The sequence below is a fragment of the Bos indicus genome, chromosome 6, assembly GCF_029378745.1.
Source record: "Bos indicus isolate NIAB-ARS_2022 breed Sahiwal x Tharparkar chromosome 6, NIAB-ARS_B.indTharparkar_mat_pri_1.0, whole genome shotgun sequence".
NCBI classification, from domain to species: domain Eukaryota; kingdom Metazoa; phylum Chordata; class Mammalia; order Artiodactyla; family Bovidae; genus Bos; species Bos indicus.
The window spans coordinates 2,659,396-2,682,988 of NC_091765.1; the positions used below are offsets into that span (position 1 = coordinate 2,659,396).

At 39.4% G+C, this 23,593-nt stretch overlaps 1 protein-coding gene across 5 annotated transcripts in view; it reads left to right on the forward strand.

The window, feature by feature from the left end:
* Positions 1–5,103: 5,103 nt before the first annotated feature.
* Positions 5,104–23,593, forward strand: part of NAF1 (nuclear assembly factor 1 ribonucleoprotein) — a 101,951-nt gene continuing 83,461 nt past the window's right edge. Inside the window, exons 1-2 of one of the 5 annotated variants that reach the window (XM_070791003.1) lie at positions 5,104–5,520; positions 8,327–8,495. In XM_070791003.1, the coding sequence (XP_070647104.1) occupies positions 5,261–5,520; positions 8,327–8,495 (429 nt within the window). In that variant the 5' untranslated portion in view covers positions 5,104–5,260. The other 4 variants (XM_070791005.1, XM_070791001.1, XM_070791002.1 and 1 more) reach the window with 4 other exon arrangements.

Below are 23,593 nucleotides of genomic sequence, written 5' to 3' on the forward strand. Positions count from 1 at the left end.
GCTACTTGCTTCTATTAAAAATAGCCATGTTTTGGTAGAACAACATTTTCAGAGTGTGCCCTTGAGAGACAAAAACCCTAAGCTTCATGCTTAGTAGAAACTGAAGACTTCATCTGTTGGGGAAGCTCTAGTAGAACACTCCTCAACCTCGGTGGAAAGGTTACTATCAGGTATTGCTTATCAAGTCTTGTGGAGCCGAACTGCAGGGCAGACTCCTGGATCCACATGACACACCTACAGGAAGCCCAGAACCCTGACTGGAGCTGCATGTACTCTGGTGACTTCAAAGTAGAGATTTCCTGGAGCTGAAACAGATGACACTGGATGAGACAAGTTTCCCAAGATATCCAGACTAAGCCTGTTGGAAGTTTGTCACCAAACCTTTTCAGATGACATAGCACTTCAGATGATCTCCAGTGTCTACACTCTTGATAACATCAGTTCAGTTCAGTCGCTCAGTCATGTCCGACTCTTTGCTACCCCATGGACTGCAGCATGCCAGGCCTCCCTGTCCATCACCAACTCCCAGAGCTTGCTCAAACATATGTCCATTGAGTCAGTGATGCCATTCAACCATCTTATCCTCTGCCGTCCCTTTCCCCTTCTGCCTTCAATCTTTTCCAGCATCAGGGTCTTTTTAATGAGTCAGTTCTTCGCATCAGGCAGCCAAAGAATTGGAGCTTCATCTTCAGCATCAGTCTTTCCAATGAATATTCAGTACTGATCTCCTTTAGGATTGACTGGTTGGATCCCATTGGGATTGGATGCCATGATCTTAGTTTTTTGAATGTTGAGTTTGAAGCCAGATTTTTCACTCTTCTCTTTCACTTTCATCAAGAGGCTCTTTAGTTCTTCTTCACTTTCTACCATAAGGGTGGTGTCATCTGCATATCTGAGGTTATTGGTATTTCTCCCAGCAATCTTGATTCCAGCTTGTGCTTCATCCAGCCCGGCATTTTGCATGATGTACTCTGCATATAAATTAAATAAACAAGGTGACAAAATACAGTCTTACCGTACTCCTTTCCCAATTTGGAACCAGTCTATTGTTCCATGTCCAGTTCTAATTGTTGCTTCTTGACCTGTATACACCTTTCTCAGGAGACAGGTAAGGTGCTCTTGAATTCCCATCTCTAAGAATTTTCCACAGTTTGTTGTGATCCACAGTCAAAGGCTTTGGCCTAGTCAATAAAGCAGGAGTAGATGTTTTTCTGGAACTCTCTTGCTTTTTCAATGATCCAACAGATGTTGGCAATTTGATCTCTGGTTCCTCTGCCTTTTCTAAATCCAACTTGAACATCTGAAGTTCTCAGTTCATGTACTATTGAAGTCTGGCTTGGAGAATTTTGAGCATTACTTTGTTAATGTGTGAGATGAGTGCAACTGTTTGAACATTCTTTGGCATAGCCTTTCTTTGGGACTGGAATGAAAACTGACCTTTTCCAGTACTGTGGCCACTGCTGAGTTTTCCAAATTTGCTGGCATATTGATTGCAGCACTTTTACAGCATCATCTTTTAGGATTTGAAATAGCTCAACTGGAATTCCATCACCTCCACTAGCTTTGTTCATAGTGATGCTTCCTAAGGTCCACTTGACTTCAAACTCTAGGATGTCTGACTCTAGGTGAGTGATCATACCATGATGGTTTTCTGGGTGATTAAGCTCTTTTTTGTACAGTTCTTCTGTGTATTCTTGCCACCTCTTCAAATATTTTCTGCTTCTCTTATGTCCATACCATTTCTGTCCTTTATTGTGCCCATCTTTGTATGAAATGTTCCTTGGTACCTCTAAACTTTTTGAAGAGATCTCTAGTCTTTCCCATTCTATTGTTTTCCTCTCTTTCCACTGATCACGGAGGAAGGCTTTCTTATCTCTCCTTGCTATTCTTTGGAACTCTGCATTCTGAGGGACATATCTTTCCTTTTCTCCTTTGCTTTTCACTTCTCTTCTTTTCTCAGCTATTTGTAAGGCCTCCTCAGACAACCATTTTGCCTTTTTTGCAGATCCAGAATTACAATTCTCTGCTGATCCTGATCCATCTTTGCTGAAGAAATATCAGTCATTTCTTTCAGATCAACATCAATATGATATCTACTTTCTCCGATTCCTGGTTCTCTTTAAAATTCCAGTTCATTTGCCATGCTCATTGTAAAGCCTTCTTTACTCTCTATTGTTTTCTGTTTAGTATTACTTTGGTTTATCTGTCTTCTGTAGTGCATGCCTGTGCTACAATACAGTTCTCTACTAAAGTACTTATCCCTTGTTTTCAACTTGTCTTTTCTACTAAAGTGTTAGCTAGTTAAGGGCAGGGCCTGTGTTTAAATCACCTTTCTATTTGCCCAGTTCATGATGTAAGCATGGGCACACTAGTAAGTAAATGATCACTGAGTGAACAAATAGGTGTCTGGATTGTTCCTAAACCTAGGCTTCTGGTCTTGACCTTTCTATTCAATTCCCCTCAAAGGACTATGGGTATTTTTCAATTGTCCAGTTTTTCCTCAAATTCAATATCACAAACTCATTATCTTGTTCCAAGTCCTTCATGTTTATTAGTAATGCCAACTTCTTGCCAGTTTTCTCAGTTAGACAGTTTAGAGTACTTTGATTCTTCTGATGCTTGGGATTTTCTTTACTCTATTTCACTGACTATATCGTTCATTAAGACTTTCAACACTCAATTCCTGGAAAAACTCAAGACTTTTTTGGCTAACTGGAGGATCCCTCTGACCCAAATTTGTTCTCTGCTTGAAATTATACTGCATAGATCCTCAAGATCATTGTCACTGAAGCATCATTTTATTCATATCCATGTATTAGTCTATTTTTCATGGAATTTTGTGCACTAAACATGTATATGACACATGCCATTCTTTTGTATAAAACCTTAATTAAAAATATTCATATGAACTAAATGAGATACTTGAGTCTTGACTGTCTGGATCACAACAAACTGTGTAAAATTCTTAAAGAGATGGGAGTGCCAGACCACATTACTTGCCTCATGAGAAACCTGCATGCAGCTAAAGAAGCATCAGTTAGAACCAGACATGGAACAATGGCCTGGTTCAAAATTGGGAAAGGAGAACTTCAAGGCTGTATATTGTCACCCTGCTTATTTAACTGACATGCAGAGCACATCATGCAAAATGCCTGGCTGGATGAATCACAAGCTGGAATCAAGATTGCCAGGAGAAATATCAAGAACCTCAGATATGCAGATGACACCACCCTAAATGGCAGAAAGCAAAGAGGAACTATAGAGCCTCTTGATGAAGGTGAAAGAGGAGAGTGAAAAAGCTGGCTTAAGAGTCAGCATTCAAAAAACTAAGATCATGGCACCCAGTTCTATCACTTCATAGCAAATAAATGGGGAAAAATTGGAAACAGCAACAGATTTTATTTTATTGGGCTCCAAAATCACTGCAGATGGTGACTACAGCCATGAAATTAAAAGATGCTTATTCCTTGGAAGAAAAGCTATGAGGAAACTTGACAGCATATTAAAAAGCAGAGACATCAATCACTCTGCCCACAAAGGTCCATATAGTCAAAGCTATGGTTTTTCCAGTAGTCATGTATGGATGTGAGAGTTGGACCATAAAAGAAGGCTGAGAGGGGAAGAATTGATAGCTTTTGAACTCTGGTGCTGGAGAAGACTCTTGAGAGTCTCTAGGACTGCCAGGAGATCAAACCAGTCAATCCTAAAGGAAATCAACCCAGAATTTTCATTGGAAGGACTGATGCTGAAGCTGAAGCTTCAATACTCTGGCTACCTGATGTGAAGAGCTGACTTATTGGAAAAGACCCTGATGCTGGCAAAGACTAAGTGCAGAGGAGAAAGGGGAGACAGTGATGACATGGTTTAAGGATGGTATCACTGACTCAATGGACATGAGTTTGAGCAAACTCCAGAAGATAGTGAAAGACAGGGAAGCCTGGCCTTCTGGAGTCTATGTGGTTGCAAAGAGCTTAGGCACGACTGAGCAATTGAACAACAACAAAATTGAGATAGTATTTTTACCTCCATTTTATAGATAAGGAAAATGAAATTTAGTTATGTCAGACTTTCCTTCCCAAATCAGTTACACCAACATGGCAATGGTAGAGCTAAGATTCAAGCACAGGTCAATTCAGCTGGACATACTGAGCTTAATTTGTGCTTAATCACTGTTTTAGCAAGTAGTACCTCAACTTTAAATTCCTGCTTCTACTTGGAAGACTTCTACGATACATCACGTCAGTCTTTAACTTTCTATCACTGCTGAACTAGCAAATTCTATTCCACATTTCAAATATCTCTATCTCCTGTGCATTGACCTTTTTATTTCAACTAAATGGTAAACTCCTTAAAACTAGCGACAATGTGTTACTCTTGTAATTTCTATGAAGGTCTGGCACTGTGGACGGCACATAATGAAACTGCGTGAATACTGATAGTGTCTTAGGCAGTCCTTGGCACATACGCACGCTTACTAAATGGTCACAATGATTACTATTTATTATTATCTGAGGGGCTAAAGCCTCAAACTGAAGTTCTAACAGGAAAACAAGAAAATTCTTACCTCTTCTTCAATCCTAAGAACTTCTTGCTTGCCTCCCTTAAGACCTAGAATAATGGTTTCTCAGGCCATTACTCATTTCACCCCCATTCCACCCTTTCTACGAAAGTGTCAACTAAAACACCAACAGGCAGCAACATGTTTCCCCCACGATTAGCGCTCTTTAAGTTGGGAGCGCTTTGGAGAAAACAAAAAAATATGAGTTGTAATTTTGGGGATGGATGGTCATTGTGTTTGTTGCCTGTCCACTGCTGTTGGTTCAAAGTGCTGGTTCAAAGCTTCCTGACTCAAGTTTCCAATCTGCAGGGCCTCGCCCCATCAGGCGTCTTCCAGTCCTGCCATCCCTCCTTCCCATCTCAGCCTCCGTGTAACCGCCCCAGATCTAGCAGCGGGAATGTCTCTCCATCTGGCCTGTCACAGTGAGCAGCGTTTCCCAGGACGCAGGGAAATCAGCGGCTTTAGGACCGCTCGGCTCCGCGTGCAAAGGCCTCCGGATCGCCCCGCCCCAGGGATCGCCGTTGCGTCCCGTTACGTCACACGCTTCCCGGAAGTGCCGCTGCGTTTGCAGCGGGGGCGCGTCTCCGGACGGCCCCGCGTGTGGTTATCGGAGCGGCGCGTGAAGCGGGCCTGTGCTTCGTTTCCGCGGCCGCTGTCGGCGAGGTGGTGAGCCTCCCGGCGCGAGCGTCCTAAGTTTGCGCCATGGAGGTGGTGGAGGCCTCCGCCGCTCAGCTGCAGACACTGAAATTCGGTGGCGCCGGCGTCGGAATTGGCCAGGAGGTGGCCGCGCCGACCCCGGGCCCCGCTCCGGTCGCAGCGCCGCCGGCAGACCAGGGGGCCCCGGACTCTGCAGGCGAACCGTCGCCTCAGCTCCTGCCGCCGTCGCTCCCGGGGCCGCCTCTGGAAGGGAGCGGCCTGGAGACGTCGGACTCGGACTCCGACTCAGATTCGGACTCGGACAGGTCGTGCCCCCAGCGGCCGGGCACGTGGGGATGGCTCTGGTAGCGGGAGGCCGGGGCCAAGGAGGCAGGAGGGCGCGGGAGCCGGGGCGCGTCCCTTGCCGCGTCTGCAGTGTCCCCGGGAGGGAGCGAGGCTGTCGGGGCCCCACCTCTAAGGCTGGCAGTCCGAGAGCCCTCTGTGGACAGTTTGTCGTTTGCAGTTAGAACGTAGAAAACCTGAGAGTGGGGGCTTATTCCGGTGACCACTCGACGTGGTATGGCCTTGGGGGTTATAATTTAAGGTTTGTGGCAAATCTTTTTCTCAAGTTTAGTGTGTACTCTTGCTGGTTGAACCAGATAAATGGGGCATCAGATAAAGGATTTTTGTTTCTTTTCAGATTGACTCCTGACAGTTTTGGTAGTAGAATTTCTCTGGTGATGAATTTTTCATGAAATTAGAGGAAAGTGATTCAACTATTACTACGTGCTTTGCGTAGCTTTTGAGGCTTCTCCAGCCCTACCTCCTGTCTTTTATATAGGAAAGTTCTGTGGTGGGAGGAGAGTTCACTGAACCACGCTGAATCTTGTCTGCAAGTGTTTGAGTGTGTTTTATGCCATGCTGTGTCGGTGAACAATATACACACGATCCTTGCCTTACATTCTGGTGAGAGGGACGAAAAATGAAGTAAAAAAAAAAAAAGTGAGTTGTTGAAAATTACAAGAAGGAACAAGCAAGGCACTTGTAGTAGAACCCAACCAGGTAGGACCCTCAGGCCATGTGAATTTTCATTCTAACTGCTAGAGAAATTTGAAGAATTTTAAGCAGATGATTTTCATGCTCAAGTTAGCATTTTAATGGTTTACTCTGTGGAGAAGGAACTGAACTGTGTGTTCAAGAGTGAAAGCAGAGTGGTTGGCTTAGTGTGAAAGCAATGGGAAAGACGTTGTATTAGTCCACCGTGTGACGGTGTTTGGATTGAATATTTTGAAACTTTCCCGATTTGGATCGCCAATAGATGTGGCCTATGAAGAGGGGCATCAACTGGGTGTATGGCGGTGCTGTTTACGGAGATGGGGAGAAACCTTTCTGGGATGGGGGCTGTAAACCAATAGGAATGTTAAATTTAGACAGTTAATTTGAGGTTTCACTGTCAACAAATTGAAGATGTCAGGGAAGCAGTAGGAGGACAATTCAGGTATGGAAATGTAAATTTGAACATCAGATTACAGGTAAAACTTACTTTAAACTTTTTTTTGGATATGTATTTTTAAATTTATTTACTTTTAATTGAAGGACAATTGCTTTAAAATGTTGTGTTGGCTGGTTTCCGCGGTACATTGACGTGAATCAGTCACAGGTATACGTTTGTCCCCTCCCTCTTGAACCTCCCTCCCACCCTATCCCACCCTACTTCAAACTTTTTATTGTGGACATTTTCAGACTCAGAGTAATATAATGACTGTACACATAGCCATCACCAAGTTTCACAGTTTCCATTATTTCTTAGCTTTATTTAGTTATTTTTGGCTGTGTTGTGCAGGCATGGCTTTCCTCTAGTTAGGCGAGGTTGGGGGGGGGGTTGCTGCTTGATTGTGGCAGGTGGGCTTCTCATTGTGGTGGCCTTCTTGTGGAGCGTGGACTCTAGGTGTGCAAACTAAGTAGTTGTGGTACACTGGGCTTAGTTGCTCCACAGCGTGTGGAATCCTCCTGGACAGGGGATTGAACTCATGTCCCCTTCATTGGCAGGTGGATTCCCCATCACTGGAGCACCACGGAAGTCCCCTTAACTTTGTTTTACCTAACATTTCTAACTTGATAGTTTTAAAACAAGTATCAGACAGCATGCCACCTTTCCTGTAAATTCTTTACTGTGCATTTCTGATAAAATATTTTTTACATAACAACCATGTCATTATCAGCTGTAGTAGAATGAACCCTAATTCCTTAACATCAGCTAGTAGCACTCTATATTTAGATTTTTCTAGTGGAATAGGAGTCATGTTTACCAATTTCATCATTGACTGAGCATGCAATACTTTGATACAGTTCCAAGGTTTCTACCTCTAGTGACTGGATTCAGGACTAAACAGTGAAATACAAGAGAAACTGAAAGAGAAAAACAGAATTAGTAGGGAGAATGCAGTGTTTTTAACTTGTGAGTTTGTAGGTCATTAATTTGGCAGCTATTAAGAGTTTAGGGGTGGAGCTTAGGGATATCAAGACTGAAGATTTAGCAGTTATCTGCACATTGGTAATGATTGAACTCATTGGAGGTTATACATGGAAAGAGTACCGGAGAGAAGAGATGAGTATGGGACTTGTAGAAACAGCACATAAAAGGAGCTGAAGGGGGTACCAGTGAACAGTTCAAGCTAAGAGGATAGTTTTTGGCTCTGAGAATTGTTGTGGAAGTCAAGGGCTAAAGGGGTTTTCAGAGAGCGGAGTGTTCAGCATGGATGGTAACTTGGAAAAGTTTCCAAATTGAAGACTGAGAAGCAAGTCTCTTTGCTTAATTGATCTGATCCTTGGTGACTAATAAGACAGGTGCCTGGCCCAGAATTCTCTTTGGTCAGTGATTTGTCACGTGCTTCAGACTGATGCATCACATAAGAGACAGTTGTAAAAAGAGGGTTTGGGTTAGAGCAGGGTTTGTGATCAGTTGATTAGAGTGCTTTCCAAACACTATAGTCAATTTCAAAATGCTAGCCTTTGAATTATACCAGCAATGATAAACATCTAGTAACGCAGATATTTTCTAGTTGAATAATCATATTTTAATACCATTGTAATAATGCTTTTGTATCGTTTTCAACTTTTTCTTCTCTATAGTGAAACAGATTCCGATAGTTCAAGCTCCTCCTCTTCCTCATCATCGTCTTCATCGTCTTCCTCTCGTATGTCCCTTCCTCCAGTTCTGTCAGATGGAGAAGATGACTTACTAGTTGAGAAGGAAAATAAGAATTTTCCTCTTAAAACAAAAGATGAGTTACTTCTTAGTGTAAGTACTTAGATTTGTTACTAAACTTAATTTATATGTTCTGAAATATTTTATGATACTGTTATCATTTCATTTGGCCTGTATCTGCTCCATGAATTTGAAGACCACTCTCAACTTTTACTGGTCATACTTGTGCCATGCCTTGGCTTTCTTAAGTGAAAGAAAGAATTGATTCTGAATAATTTTTCAGGTTTGTTTCTAATGCTAACTTTTGATAATGTGCTGGGCATCTAGTTTAGCTTGCTGCCTTTCATTCTTATCTTCCCTAAAGATTGTAAGATGTACAATTGTTTTTTTGGAAGGGGTCCAAAACTCAGAGAAACTTTAGTTCAGTAGCAGTTGAAACTGTTTTTTTAATCAATTGCATTTGGAGAAATAGAAAGTAAAATTAGATCGGTTGCACTTTTGAGGATTTCTGTTTACTGGAAGTTTTTGGAGCGTTATCATTATTACAGTTGGAGAAAACTTGTTTATTGTGGATAGATATTTATTGGCATTTGAATGCATGGTTATTTCCTCTTAGACTGTATGCTGTTCCTAGGAGGTTAATGATAGTCTTGTTGAAGCCTTATGGTATAAGAGGAAAGTCTTCTCAGAATTTCACAGTATGGGCTGTATTGCCATATGGTTTTTTTTTTTTTACAACTCCCACGTGTACTTTTAATTATTGTTAATGTTTTTAAGAAATTTAGTGGTCCCTAATTATAGTTATAAAACGCTTAAACCAGTGAAGTAGTAAAGCAAAATTTGAGAGAAATTTTTAAAGCCTAGAGACATTCAGGAACCTTTTCATGACCATACTGGATCAATTATTTCCTTTTTCTCTACTTGTAATAAGGAATTTTCTATCTCAGTTATGCCTTGTGTATTGAGGGAACCCTGGAATTTGTGTGTGAATTCATCAGTGATTTATGTTTTCATACTGCCGACCTTAATCTCAGTGGTTTTTTACACAGAGGCTCTCCCAACTTATGATTATTTTCTGAAGTTATTGGCAGATTTGTTTGGTCTTGTCCCTGTATCTTAATCACTTTTCTACTTAAATCTCTCTTAGAATATAAGAATCAACAAATAAAGGATCATAGTACTTTGGTGTGTACACGTGTTTCATTTTCTTATTTATCCTACTGGATCTGAAATTCTTCCCTTGGGAATTCTTGAAATTTAATGCAAAATCTTAGTCAATTTATTTAGGTATTTTTCTGGATAGAGTGCCCATATTTTCATCAGAAAGTCAAAAAGAGTCTGTGTCCACATTTTTGAAGACTGGTTCATAGCTGATCTTTGTGGCTCATGTAGTGCCCAGCAGAGTGCTTTTCAGATATCGGGCTGTCAGTCAAGAGTAATATGTGACTTGTGGAATGGGTGAGTGAGTGGGCATGTGACATTCACTCATGTTTAAACTATTACAACACGCCTGCCATGTGCCAGAAACAAGACCCATCTGGTTTCTATTCTAAATACACCTACTGGAGAGGCAGACAGTAAATGACGGGGAGAAGTGCTGGAAGTGCTGTTGAATTGTGTGAATGTATGCTTAGCTCATATCAAAATTCCTTTTTTTGCTGGGGAAAATATATTAGTTTTTAAAACTTGAAATAGTGAGAGGGTGTCTTCCTTTTTGTGCTAGTTCTGAAGGATCTTTGGGAAGGATGGAAGGGGCAATCGTAGCCTTTTTTTTTCTTTTAAATTTTGAATTCTTAACTAGCTCCTCACACTATTTTATATTCTTAGGATTAGAAAGCAAATGTACTAGAAGTTCCTACTCCTACATATGGTTTTGGAGATATGTAGAGGAATGAGTTCCCTGGTCTGCTGTAAATCTTTTAGGGCTGTAGAAGAGTATATGAGGACTCTCTTGGGACTTGCGCTCTCAAGGTCAAGGGAAGAGAATGACTTGGCCCTGAATTTCAAGAATGGTGTGGCTTCAAGTACTCATTGTCTTTAGGATCTACTCTTTGTTATTAAGAAGATGTTTCTGCACGTGGCTGGTGGCTGGGCCTCTGATACTCCTGAATGAACGTCATGGACAGAACTTGGATTGGTTTACTGGGAGCCTGGTTCATGGGTCTGAACAAATAATTGAAGCTAGTGAGATGGGTATTCTGATTGCCTGGACATGAATTGCATGGTCACTCGTATACTCTCATGTGGAGAGTGTATAGGAAAGTGTAAATGAGAGAAAGCGAATGGGAGAGTGTGAGGGTGGTAGTGTATGTGATAAGTGACAGAAAGGGAGTGCGAAAGGGTGTGAATTTTGAAGAGTATGGGTAGTATCAGCCACATACAAACCACAAGGGATGTGTTCATGGGAAGGGGAGGCTTAGAACATGGCAGCTGTTGTTCAGTCAGTGATAACATTTATCTTCTGTGGAGGGAGAGAGGGAAATACGTGGAAGCAATTAATCACATATGACATAGGTTGGACTCTTGGAGCTGCAACAGAGACCAGATTACATTAGGAGAAGGAGATTTACTGTAAACTTACTTGGCTAGGAAAGCCACTGGGAACCAAGGTAGCTATTGAGGATGGCTGTGCTGTTTCTTTTATGTGCTTCCTGGCATTCTCAAAGCTCTGAGTGTCATTTTATTTGCTGACTCACTTCTGTTTGCCTGTAGATTCAATCATTTTACCTCTAGCTTGCACTTGGGTTTCTTGTTCCTGGCTCTGTAGAAAATTTGATATGTTCTCTCACTTTCTCCATGAACTGGCTATTCATGCCATATTCTTTGCTGACTTTTGAGACAGTCCTATTACTTAGCTTTGAATTTGTCTTTTTTCAGATGACAGTTCATGCTTCCTGGGACTCGCCCCCTCCTTTGTTACATAAAGTAGCTCTACTGCTGCTGCTAAGTCGCTTTAGTCATGTCCGATTCTGTGGGACCCCATAGACTGCAGCCCACCAGGCTCCCCCATCTCTGGGATTCTCCAGGCAAGAACGCTGGAGTGGGTTGCCATTTCCTTCTCCAATGCATGAAAGTGAAAAGTAGCTCTAGCTGGTATTGAATGTGCCTTTGTAGGTCTACTGGTGTGTATCTTCTCAGGCAGCAGGGCTGTGCAGTGGAACTGTTTGCTGTGTGTAGTCTTCTAATTTCCTAATGAAATTCTGAAGAAAACCAGTGAAATATCCTGTGTTGTCTTTGCAAAAAGGTGTGCATAAATTCAAATGGATCAAATATTTAGTACCAGTTTCAGAGTTTGTGATACATCTGTGAGATCTTTAGAACAAAGACCAGCTTTACTGGTGTTATGGCCTGACTCTTCATAAAGTTTCTTATATTCTGGACTGTTTCCTATTGTTGAGGCATTTGTTGTCGTTCAGATGCTAAGTCACGTCCCACTCTTTGTGACCTGTGGACTGTAGCACGCTAGGCTTCCTTGTCCTTCTCTATCTCCCAGAATTTGCTCAAATTCATAGTTGGTGATGTTATCTAACCATCTCATCCTCTTTTGCCCGCTTCTCCTCCTGCCCTCAGTCTTTCCCAGCATCAGGGTCTTTTTCAGTGAGCCAGCTCTTCTCATCAGGTGGCCAAAATATTGGAGCTTCAGCATTAGTCCTTCCGGTGAATATTCAGGGTTGATTTTCTTTAGGATTCACTGTTTTCATCTCCTTGGCGTCTTAAGAGACTTTGAAGAGTTCTGCAGAATCACAGTTCGAAAGCATCAAATAATTCTTTGCCGCTCAGTCTTCCTTATGGTCCAACTCTCACATCCATACATGACTACTGGAAAAACCATAGCTTTGACTATATGGACCTTTGTCAGTGAAGTGATGTCTCTGCTTTTTAATATGCTGTGGAGGTTCCTCATAGCTTTTATTCCAAGGAACAAGCGTCTTTTAGCTGCACTCATCATTTGCAGTGATTTTGGAACCCCGCAAAATAAAATTTGTCATTGTTTCCAGTTTTTCCCTATTTGCCATGAAGTGAGGGGATCAGATGCCATGATCTTTGGTTTTTGAATACTGAGATTTAAGCCAGCTTTTTCACTCTCCTTTTTCATTCATCAAGAGGCTCTTTAATTCCTCTTTGCTTTCTGCCATTAAAGTGGTATCATCTGCATATCTGAGGTTGTTAATATTTCTCCAGGCAATCTTAATTCCAGCTTGTGATTCATCCAGCCTATATTTCACATAATGTAAGTAGGGTGACACCATACAAACTTGACATACTACTTTCCCAATATTGAACCAGTCTGTTGTTCCATGTTTGGTTCTAACTGTTGTTTCTTGATCTATATACAGTTTTCTCAGGAGACAAGTAAGTTGGTCTGGTATTCCTATCTCTTTTAAGAATTTTCCAGTTTGTTGTGATCCACACAGTCCAAGGCTTTAGCGTAGTCAGTGAAGCAGAAATATATTTTTTTTCTCATATTCCCTTGCTTTTTCCATGATCCAAGGAATGTTGGCAATTTGGTCTTTGATTCCTCTGCCTTTTCTAAAACCAGGTTGTACATCTGAAAGTTCTCAAGTACTGTTGAAGCCTAGCTTGAAGGATTTGGAGCGTTATCTTACTAGCATGTGAAATGGGCACAACTAGTACTTTGAATGTTCTTTGGCATTGCCTTTCTTTGAAATTGAAATGGAAACTGACCATTTCCAGTCCTGGGGTCACTGCTAAGTTTTCCAAATTTGTTGACATACTGAGTGTAGCATTTTAACAGTATCATCTTTTAGGATTTTAAATAGCTCAATTGGGATTCCATAACCTCCAGTAGCTTTGTAGTGATGCTTCCTAAGGCCCACTTGACTTCACACTCCCAAGTGTCTGGCTCTAGGTGATTGACCACACCATCGTGGTTATCCAGGTCATTAAGACCCCTTGTGTATAGTTCTTCTATGTATTCTTGCCACTTCTTTTTAATATCTTCTGCTTCTCTTAGGTCCGTACTGTTTTTGTCCTTTCTTGTGCCCATGTTTGCATGAAATGTTCTCTTTTTATCTCCAAATTTCCTGAAGAGATTGATAGTCTTTCCCATTCTGTTGTTTTCTTCTTTGTTTTCATTGTTCATTTAAGAAGGCTTTCTTATCTCTCCTTACTGTGCTCTGGAACTCTGCATTCGGTGGGGTATATCTTTCCTCATCTCACATCTCTTCTTTTCTCAGCTATTTTTAAGTCCTCCTCAGACAACCATTTTGCCTTTATTTATCTTGAGGATGAGTTTGGTTACCACCTCCTGTACAATGTTATGAACCTAGTTTGCCCATAATTCTCCAGGCACTCTGTCTACCAGAGCTAATCCCTTGAATCTATTTGTCACCTCCACTGTATAATCATACAGGATTTGATGATTTAGGTCATATCTGAATGGTCTAGTGGTTTTCCCTACTTTCTTCAATTTAAGCCTGAATTTTTCAATAAAGAGGTCATGATCTGAGCCACACTGAGCTCCAGGTCTTGTTTTGCTGGCTGTATAGAGCTTCTCCATCTTCGGCTGTGAAGAGTGTAATCAGTCTCATGTCAGTATTGACCATGTAATGATGTCCATGTGTAGAGTCGTCTTTTGTGTTGTTGGAAGTGAGTATTTGCTATGACCAGTGTGTTCTCTTGGCAAAACTCTGTTACCTTTTGTTTAGGCATGCTGAGCTTAACTTTTACCTCTTTAGTCTGTTAAGCAGGAATGTTGCCTTCCTGGATCTAACTTTTTAAATCGTTTCTATTGTTGGACAGTTAGATCCTGATGATCTACCTACTAACTATTGCAGATCTATATTTGTAAGTATGTGGGAACTAAAGTGAAGTGACCTCAAGATTGTCCTTTTAGAGTTAAACAGAGCTGCAACGGTCCTTTGGGATGACAAGATGTTGTTATAACCTGATTTAAAAAAGTTGAGAGGAAGAGGAGGAAAGAGGGATTGGTCAGCCATAGACACATTGGAAAGGAGAGTAGTTGTAATCATCTCTTTACTTAGTGCAGGAATGCAGTATAGGACTTAAAGTTAACCAAGGGGAATCATTCTTTTAAAACATAAACACTTGAAAGCGGAGAAGATTTATATATAATCTATACAATAAACGTAAAGCAGCACACATATTACAGTTTTGGAACTACATTTAAACCACATAGGGTTTATGAAGTGTTTCAATGAATTGGAAAATTAGATTCTTTTTGAAGAATTTTCTCTCAGTTCTCAGTTGAGAATGTCCTCAACTCTTCTTTCAAATAAATTAGATGTGATGAAGATTTAGAATCATAAGGACATTTATAGGATTGTGACATTTCTAAGTCTTAATCAGAAGTTAATTGTATAAATTAGTGCCCATTGTTTTCTCTTCTGAAAACCTGAAGTTACATATTTAAAAATTATGATTGCAGTGTTTATGGGGATAAAATATGAATAATACTGCATTAGAGATAATGTGTATTTATGTGTGTAATATAGCATGACCAAGAAAAACATTTAAGTACTTGTAGGTAACTCTTGGTAAATTTACTTTCATAATTTAGAGACTGTCTATATTATATATTATATGGAGTATACAGTAGGCAATATAATTATGCAGTGTAATTAGGTTGGCACTTTGTGTAGTTGTAATTAGGGTGAGTACAGTTTTTCTGATTGTGACAGTGAAGACCCGTATCATGAAACTTCCTAATGTGAGGATCTGGAAATACCTAGGCCACCTGAAGTGATCAGAAGTTACAGTGGATTATTTCAGTTTTTTTTACTTCTCACAGTCTTGAAATTGTCTTGCACCTTGTTCTACTCTTAATATCGTTGATTGACTACGGTGTTTTCAGGGCCTAACTTGATTTAAAAGTTTTGTCCTAAAAGTGTAGACCTTATTTAGCTTCAGCTTTTGTTGAGTCTAGTATATGTGGAATTATCATATCGTACCTTAAGACTGTTGATGACACTTTTTAATATTATTCTCAAAATGCCTGATATTTAAATGGCTTATATACTTGAAAGGAGGTAGGTTTTCAGTAATATTTGGTGCTTTTTAAAAACAGTGCTCACATTTTTTTAAAAATTAAAATTTTGTACTTCATTGCACAGTTACTTCAGTAAGCTTCTATGAAGCACAACTGATCCTGGATAAATACTAATTTATTCAGTAGAGTACCCATATGTGTCTTCTGTATATACATGTATATGATCATTATTACAGAAAAACATTCTATTAGGTTCCCTGACCCCTGTAGATTTTAATGAGTGAGTTGTGGCTGTTTTAGAGGATAAAGACCAATGTCTGTAAAGAAGACTCCAGCTTGGCTGGAGACACAGTTGGCTGCCACGTGCAGTCCTCTGCTCCTGGCTAACAGGAGAGAGTGGTGGGATAGTTTTGTTCCACTTTCCTCAGTTTTTAAAGTTCTCCCCAAACTGGCATCAAATGGGTTAGTTGCCATTTGGAATGTTTGATTTCTTTCTCACTATTTGCTGCCCTTTTTCTGTGTTTGTGAGTGAAAACCCAAAACAAGGTTCTTTAGATAATTTTACCTGAAAAGATCATGAATTACTGATTTTTTCCCCCTCCCCCAGTGATAAGCCTTCCTTGAGCTAGGGAAGTCAGGGCCATTGTAAGATATTGTTGTTTTTTCAGAGGGCCATTTCTGACTGATTAGCTCCTTCCATTTTTCTGATGAAAGTCTTAGACATCATTTTTTGACTGGCGTATCTACAGTTTAATTTTTAATAGGATGAATTTTAATGTTAGATGCTACACATTTGAATATTTTGTTTAACTGAGCAATGATAGACTGTTGTTGATCTTTCACAGTTACTTGAGATGTGGTTGGGACCTTGCATTTCTTTAATGCCATAGCTGAAGAGCATAACATCTGTTCTTCAGAATCAGAGTAACTTTATTCAAGTCTGTTATGTAATTTCTGTATTAATATTCTGTCTTTTTGATTGCATGCTGTTAAACATTTTTAAAAATTGTACTATTAATCACTTGTATGAATTGTTGAGAACTTTTTTTTTTTTGCTTAGTTTCTCACTACTTATAGATAGATAAGAAAACTGATAACCCAAAAATGACTTTCCTGATGCAGTGAGTGAGGAAGAGCAGATTCAGATCTGGCATCAGATGGAGTCTAGTCAGCTCTGTTTTTCAGTTCCTGCTTAGGACTTTTTCATAGCACTGGAATTTGATCATTTGAACTTCCCGATTATTTGATTTTTGAGTAATGAGCATAATTTGTAATGGTGAAAGATGATTCTGTCATCTAATTTAAGCTTTCCTACATTATTGTAAGAAACCCTCTGTTGCCCTTTAATAAAGCCTTTGATTTGGATCTGTAGATGCGCCAGAAGTAGAGGATTGGATTTCATTAGTATGTTGACTTTCAGCATTTTGCTGAATGCTATGCCTATTTTTGGTGACTCAGTGGTAGAGAATCTGCCTGCCAATGCAGGAGATGTGGATTCAGTCCCTGGGTCAGGAAAATCCCCCAGAGTGGGAAATGGCAACCCACTCCAGCATTCTTGCCTGGAAAATCCCATGGACAGTGGAATCTGGTGGCTTAGAGTCCATGGGGTCACAAAGAGTCAGACACAACTTAGCAACTAAGCACGCATGAAAGCATAGATATTTATATTTAGCTGCAGATTGTATATATCCAAAATAAGTTGTTAGTTTCTTTTTAATTTTGGAAAGTAGCAAATAACAATAATGACAAAGATTGATCACACACCTTCATTTCCCAGGTATTCAGGTTAACGTCAAGACCTAATATGGTGCATACTGTTAGAATGTGGTCCTAAAATTATACTTGTATTAATGGCTAAAAATAGATGGTCCGCTTATACTTGGGTATATATTTAGTAATGGAGGGCTCTTTGGATGTATGAGAGTGTAAAGCAGTGCTATCCAGCCAGTCCTCCTGCAGTGATGGACATGTCCTATTATATTAACCCTGTCTTTATACCACAGCAACAGAACACTTGAATGTGGCTAGTGCTCCTGAAGACTGCATTGTAAATTTTATTTAATTTTAATTAATTAAATTTAAATAATCAAATTAATTAACATCTTGTATTAGATAAGCAGAGTAGGAGTCTTTCCTACTCACTCATTAATCTTTCTATGAGGGTCATAGGTAAACCAGGCTCATGTTTGAATCTTCCTAACTAGCTGTAAATAGGTTTCTAACGTTTTGTTTTCATGAGACTCGGTTTTGTTTATATGATAAAGGGCCTGGATTTCCCTCATCATGTCTGCCCTCAGCCTTTTGGTTTGTCGTTGTTACGTGTCTCATCTCTGACTCTATATACTCTCCACTGGCAAGTCACTGGTGTCATTTACTGTGTGTTTTGGTCCCTTTCTTTTGTTCTTTGTCACTGGAGTGTGCTTCTCCTCGTCTCTATCACACATACACATCCTTTCTCCACCTGTGGAAAACAAAGTTTTGGTTTTTATTTGAAGGAGGTTATGAGACTAAGCAGATTGAATTTTGTACCAGGGCAACTGCTGTATTAGTTACTCTCCTGGCTACAATAATACTTGCTGCTGCAAACCTGAGGTATCTGTGTGTCAGTTCTGTGCAGTGAAGCTTAATTGGAAGCCACCCTTTTTTACTTTCTTTTTGAGAAGGCTGGGTTGAGATCCTTTTCATTCCTTGAGGATTCTCTTTTGAATTTTAAGAATTGTAGTTTCATTATCTGATTTGTGCTTTGACTGAAAAACTCCAATTTACATTTTTTGTTTGTTTATTTGTTTTTAGCTTGGGTTGTTGAGCTAAGTCAATTCATGTAATAAATATATACTAAATACCTTTGTGACATATACTAAATATCATTTAGTATATACTATTTAGTATATACTAAATACTTTGTGATAGTCATTGTTCTTACCATAGTAAGAAGCAAGGCAGACCTCGTCCTAATTTTTGTTGGATTTGTTGTCTAGTTTGGGACATAGACTTTAAGCCGGTAAAATAATAGTATGTTAGACATTAATATATTCACAAGAAAACAAAACCACAGGATAATTTGATAAAGACTGACTAGGCTTGCTGGTGGTGCAGTTCTTCAGCTTAATGGTTAGGGGAGTTAAGATAACTTGAGACATCTATCTACATGTTGAGACAGGATTTTATGTTGACGGTGTGACATTGCAGTCCGAGAAGCTTTCCATTTGAACCTTCTAAAATTATGCCTTCAAACCTGTCAAAAATCTTGATGGAAAGCACATCCCTTGGATGAATTGTTGAGGGAGTTTGGGAGATTTTTGCCCCCTTTATCTTTTATCCCTTGTTTCCTAGCATGCTTATTTGAAAAGGACAAATATCTCTTTTCTCCATTGATTCCATTTCCAGAATATCTGCCATTTCCAAAGCAAATATACTGGTTGGCTTAACTAGACTTTCAAAAGCAAATTCCAAAACAGGCTGTTAACCTGGAATTGTAATAGGCTGATTTCATTTATCTCTTAAGTTATATGTACTATACATACCTTTTGTGTTTTGTAGAGCATTTGTGATAAGAGACTTCATGCATATCGCTCTTATAGGTAGGGTCTTTTACCATCAAGAAGCAGTTGAATGCCTTCATTGGCCTTCTGTAGGAATCACAGAAAACTGTATATATTTCCACATTTCAGAGTCCTGGGGTCAGTGAGCTGGAATTAGAAGTATGATATCTGTATTCTAAGTTTGGTTCTATGTGAGATCAGAAATCCTTCCCATTAGTAGGCAAAACTTGCTGTTTTATTAATACATAGGTTGAAAATGGGGTAGTAACAGTTCAGGGAGCCTGCCAGCCTGTATTTTGAACACAGGTGTAAGTCCCCACCTCACTGCAAATAGTCTGGCTTTATTTACCTTGCCTTGTCTCTCTTGCTGCCTGTCTCACAGACATCCTTGAAGCAGGATGTCAGGACTCTGTCAGACCCTGTATAGTTTGACATGCTCAACTCAGAGTGATTTATGTGATAATAATCTCAAAAGATGATGAAAAGGCATTTGGTAAAGTTTAACAGTCATCATGTCTCACTTAAAAAAGAGACACAAAAATAGGAATATATGTATACCTTTCTTAACCTTATTAAAAAAAAAATCCCAATCAAAATTCATTCTTAAGCTTGACATTTGAAACATTCCTGATAGAGATACAAGCCCACAATCATCACACTTGCTTGACATTTATATTGTAGTCATACCAACCATAGTTATTTGAACAGTTCAAAATACAATGTGCTAATATTGAAAAGTAGGAGAACTTATTTTTTTGAAAATATGATAATAGAGTGACTACACAAGAAAAGCACTAGACATGAATTTCAGCATGATATTGTGTTCATGTAATTTTATTTTTTGATAAGAGTACTTTATTTATTATTAATTTTTTAATTGAAGGATAATTGCTTTACAGAATTTTGTTGTTTTCTGTCAAGCATCAGCATGAATCACCCATAGTTATACGTATGTCCCCTCCCTCTTGAACCTCCCTTTCATCTCCCTCCCCATCCCACCCCTTTAGGTTGATACAGAGCCCCTGTTTGAGTTCTCTGAGACAGAATGCAAAGTCCCATTGGCAGTTTTACATATGCTAATGTAAGTTTTCATGTCACTCTCTCCATCATACATATAATTTTAAAAGTGAAACTAAAGTAAGGAAGGAGAAGGCAGTGGCAACCCACTCCAGTACTCTTGCCTGGAAAATCCCATGGATGGAGAAGCCTGGTAGGCTGCAGTCCATGGGGTCGCTAAGAGTCAGGCACAACTGAGCGATTTCACTTTCACTTTTCACTTGCATGCATTGAAGAAGGAAATGGCAACCCACTCCAGTGTTCTTGCGTGGAGAATCCCAGGGACGGCGGAGCCTGGTGGGCTGCCCTCTATGGGGTCAGACAGAGTCAGACACGATTGAAGCGACTTAGCAGCAGCAGCAAAGTAAGGACAGCAACAATGTTTCAAACGTGATCTTGTTATAGAGGTCTTCATAAATGTGATACAGGGTTAAAATCAGAAAAAAGGAAAAGATTGATATATTTGGGAGATAAGGGAATGGATATTTGCTGTATAGTTGATAACGGGCAAATGTTCTTAAAGACCCCAAATTTTCTTACAAACTGATAAAAAGATAAACCTTTTAGAAGAACTATATGTAAAGTATACAAACAATTCATAAATACATTCAGATAGCCAGGAATCATGTTGTCCTGATTAATGAAAAAATTTGGATTTAAGGCAGGATACTATTTTGGACCTGTTGGGTGGGCTTTAAAGTTTGCTCCTGAGTGATGACATCGATAATAGGAAAATCTCTTCATACATCATTCATGGAAGTGTGCATTGATGCAGCCTTTTTGAAAGGAGATTTAGCAGTATTTGTCAAAATTAAAAATGTTTATACCTTTGGATCTAGCAGTTTCACTTAGAAGAATTTATCATGAGAGTTACACAAACGTATGTATTAAAGAATGTTCATTGCATCATTTTGTGTAATAATAAAAATTAAAGCTGTGCAGATTATTATTATATAGGATGATTGGTATACTAAGTTATAGTCCATTTATATAGTGGAACACCATAAGAGTTTAAATAAAATAGATACTTATTTTTGATGTAGAAAGACGTGCAAGATATAACATGAAAAGGATAGCTTATATTACAATATGGATATTTTATTTGAATGAGACATATTGAAGTTAAATGTAAAGTTTGTGTCTGCCTAGTAAACATATTTGAAAATCTGTTAACAGCTGTCTATGGAGAGGAATTGGAACAAGGTTGAAAGGAATAGGATAGGGGAGATTTTTGCTTTTTTTTAATTTTGCTTTTTATTTTTTAAATTTATTTGCTGTTCATGTTTTAAATATTTTTGTATTCTTCTGTACTACTGAAGTTTTTATTAAAAAAAAAAAAGGAACATATGTAACTTCTATATTTAAAGTTAAAAACGATGAAAACAGTATCAGAGTTTTGGTTTGAATCAAAACGTAATTATATTGCATGGGCCTTTGTTCCTCCTTATAGAAAATACAAATTAAGGAACCTTCCATTTTGTAGTCAAAATAGCATATATTTATTGAGAATAGCATTGATTTGTGTCTTAAGTGTTACTGGCATGTGATCTGCCCTCCTACCTGGTTCGGAGGTTTCCATAAAAGATCTCATAGCATTTCTGCTTTTCTTCCTTTCCTCTATCTACAAACTCTTAGCTTTATTTAACCAGCAGACTTTGTTACAGTCTAAAAGTAATGAAAGATTTTGCTCTATACCTTACTGTAATTTGGTGAAATAGCAAGCAGTTTTCATCCTTGTGTGGTTGCATTTCTGTTGTTCGGTCGCTGAGTTGTGTCTGACTCTTTCTGACCCCATGGACTGCTGCATGCCAGACTTCCCTGTCCTTCACCATCTCCCAGAGTTTGCTCAGACTCATGTCAGTTGAGTCGGTGATGCCATCCAACCATCTCATCCTCTGTCATCCCCTTCTCTTGCCTTCAGTCTTTCCCAGCATCAGGGTCTTTTCTAATGAGTCGGCTCTTCCAGTCAGGTGGCCAGAGTATTGGATCTTCAGCATCAGTCCTTCCAATGAATATTCAGGATTGATTTCCATTAGGATTGACTGGTTTGATATCCTTGCAGTCCAAGAGACTCCCAAGAGTCTTCTCCAACACAATTCTAAAGCATCAGTTTGTCAGAGCTCAGCCTTCTTCATGGTCCAACTCTCACATCCATACATGACTACTGGAAAAACCATAACTTTGAGTAGACGGACCTTTGTTGACAGAGTAGTGTCTCTACTTTTTAATATGCTGTCTAGGTTTTTCATAGTTTTTCTCCCAAGAATTAAGTGTCTTTTAATTTAATGGCAGCAATCACCACAGCAGGGATTTGGGAGCCCAAGAAAATAAAGTCTCTTACTGTTTCCATTGTTTCCCCATTTGCCATGAGGTGTTAGGACCAGATGCCATGATCTTTGTTTTTTGAATGTTGAGTTTTAAGTCAGCCTTTTCACAATCCTCTTTTTACTTTCATCAGGAGGCTCTGTAGTTCTTCATTTTCTGCCATGAGGGTGGTGTCATCTGCGTATCTGTGGTTATTGATATTTCTCCCATCAATCTTGATTCCAGCTTGTGCTTCCTTCATCCAGCCTGGCATTTCACATGATGTACTCTGCATATAAGTTAAATAAGCAAGGTGAAAACATACAGCCTTCATGTACTTCTTTCCCAATTTGGAATCAGTCTGTTGTCCCGTGTTCGGTTCTAACTGTTGCTTCTTGACCTGTATATGTGTTTCTTATATATGGGTCTTGTATTTCCATCTCTTTAAGAATTTTCCACAGTTTGTTGTGATCCACACAGTCAAAGGGTTTTATGTAGTCAATAAAGCAGAAGTAGATATTTTTCTGGAATTCTCTTGCTTTTTCTATGATCCAGTGGATTTTAGCAGTTGATCTCTGGTTCCTGTGCCTTTTCTAAATCCAGCTTGAACATCTGGAAGTTCTCAGTATATGTACTGTTGTTGCTTGGCTTGGAAAATTCTGAGCATTACTTTGCCAGCATGTGAAATGAGTGTAGTTCATTATGCAGTGGTTTGAGGATTCCTTGGCATTGCCTTTCTTTGGAATTAGAATGAAAACTTACCTTTTCCAGTCCTGTGGCCACTGCTGAGTTTTCCAAATTTGCTGACATATTGAGTGCAGCACTTCTGCAGCATCATCTTTCAGGATTTGGAATAGCTCAGCGGTAATGCCATCACCTCCACTAGCTTTGTACATAGTGATGCTTCCTGAGGCCCATTTGACTTCACATTCCAGGATGTCTTGCTGTAGGTGAGTAATCACACCATTGTGATTATCTGGATCATGAAGATCTTTTTTGTACAGTTCTTCTGTGTATTCTTCCCACCTCTTCTTAATATCTTCTGCTTCTGTTAGGTCCATACCATTTCTGTCCTTTATTGAGCCCATCTTTGCGTGAAATGTTCCCTTGGTATCTCTGATTTTCTTGAAGAGATCTCTAGTCTTTCCCATTCTGTTCTTTTTCTCTATTTCGTGGCATTGATGGCTGAGGAAGGCTTTCTTATCTCTCCCTGCTATTCTTTGGAACTCTGCATTCAGATGTTTATATCTTTCCTTTTCTCCTTTGCTTTTTGCTTCTCTTCTTTTCACAGCTATTTGTAAGGCCTCTCCAGACAGCCA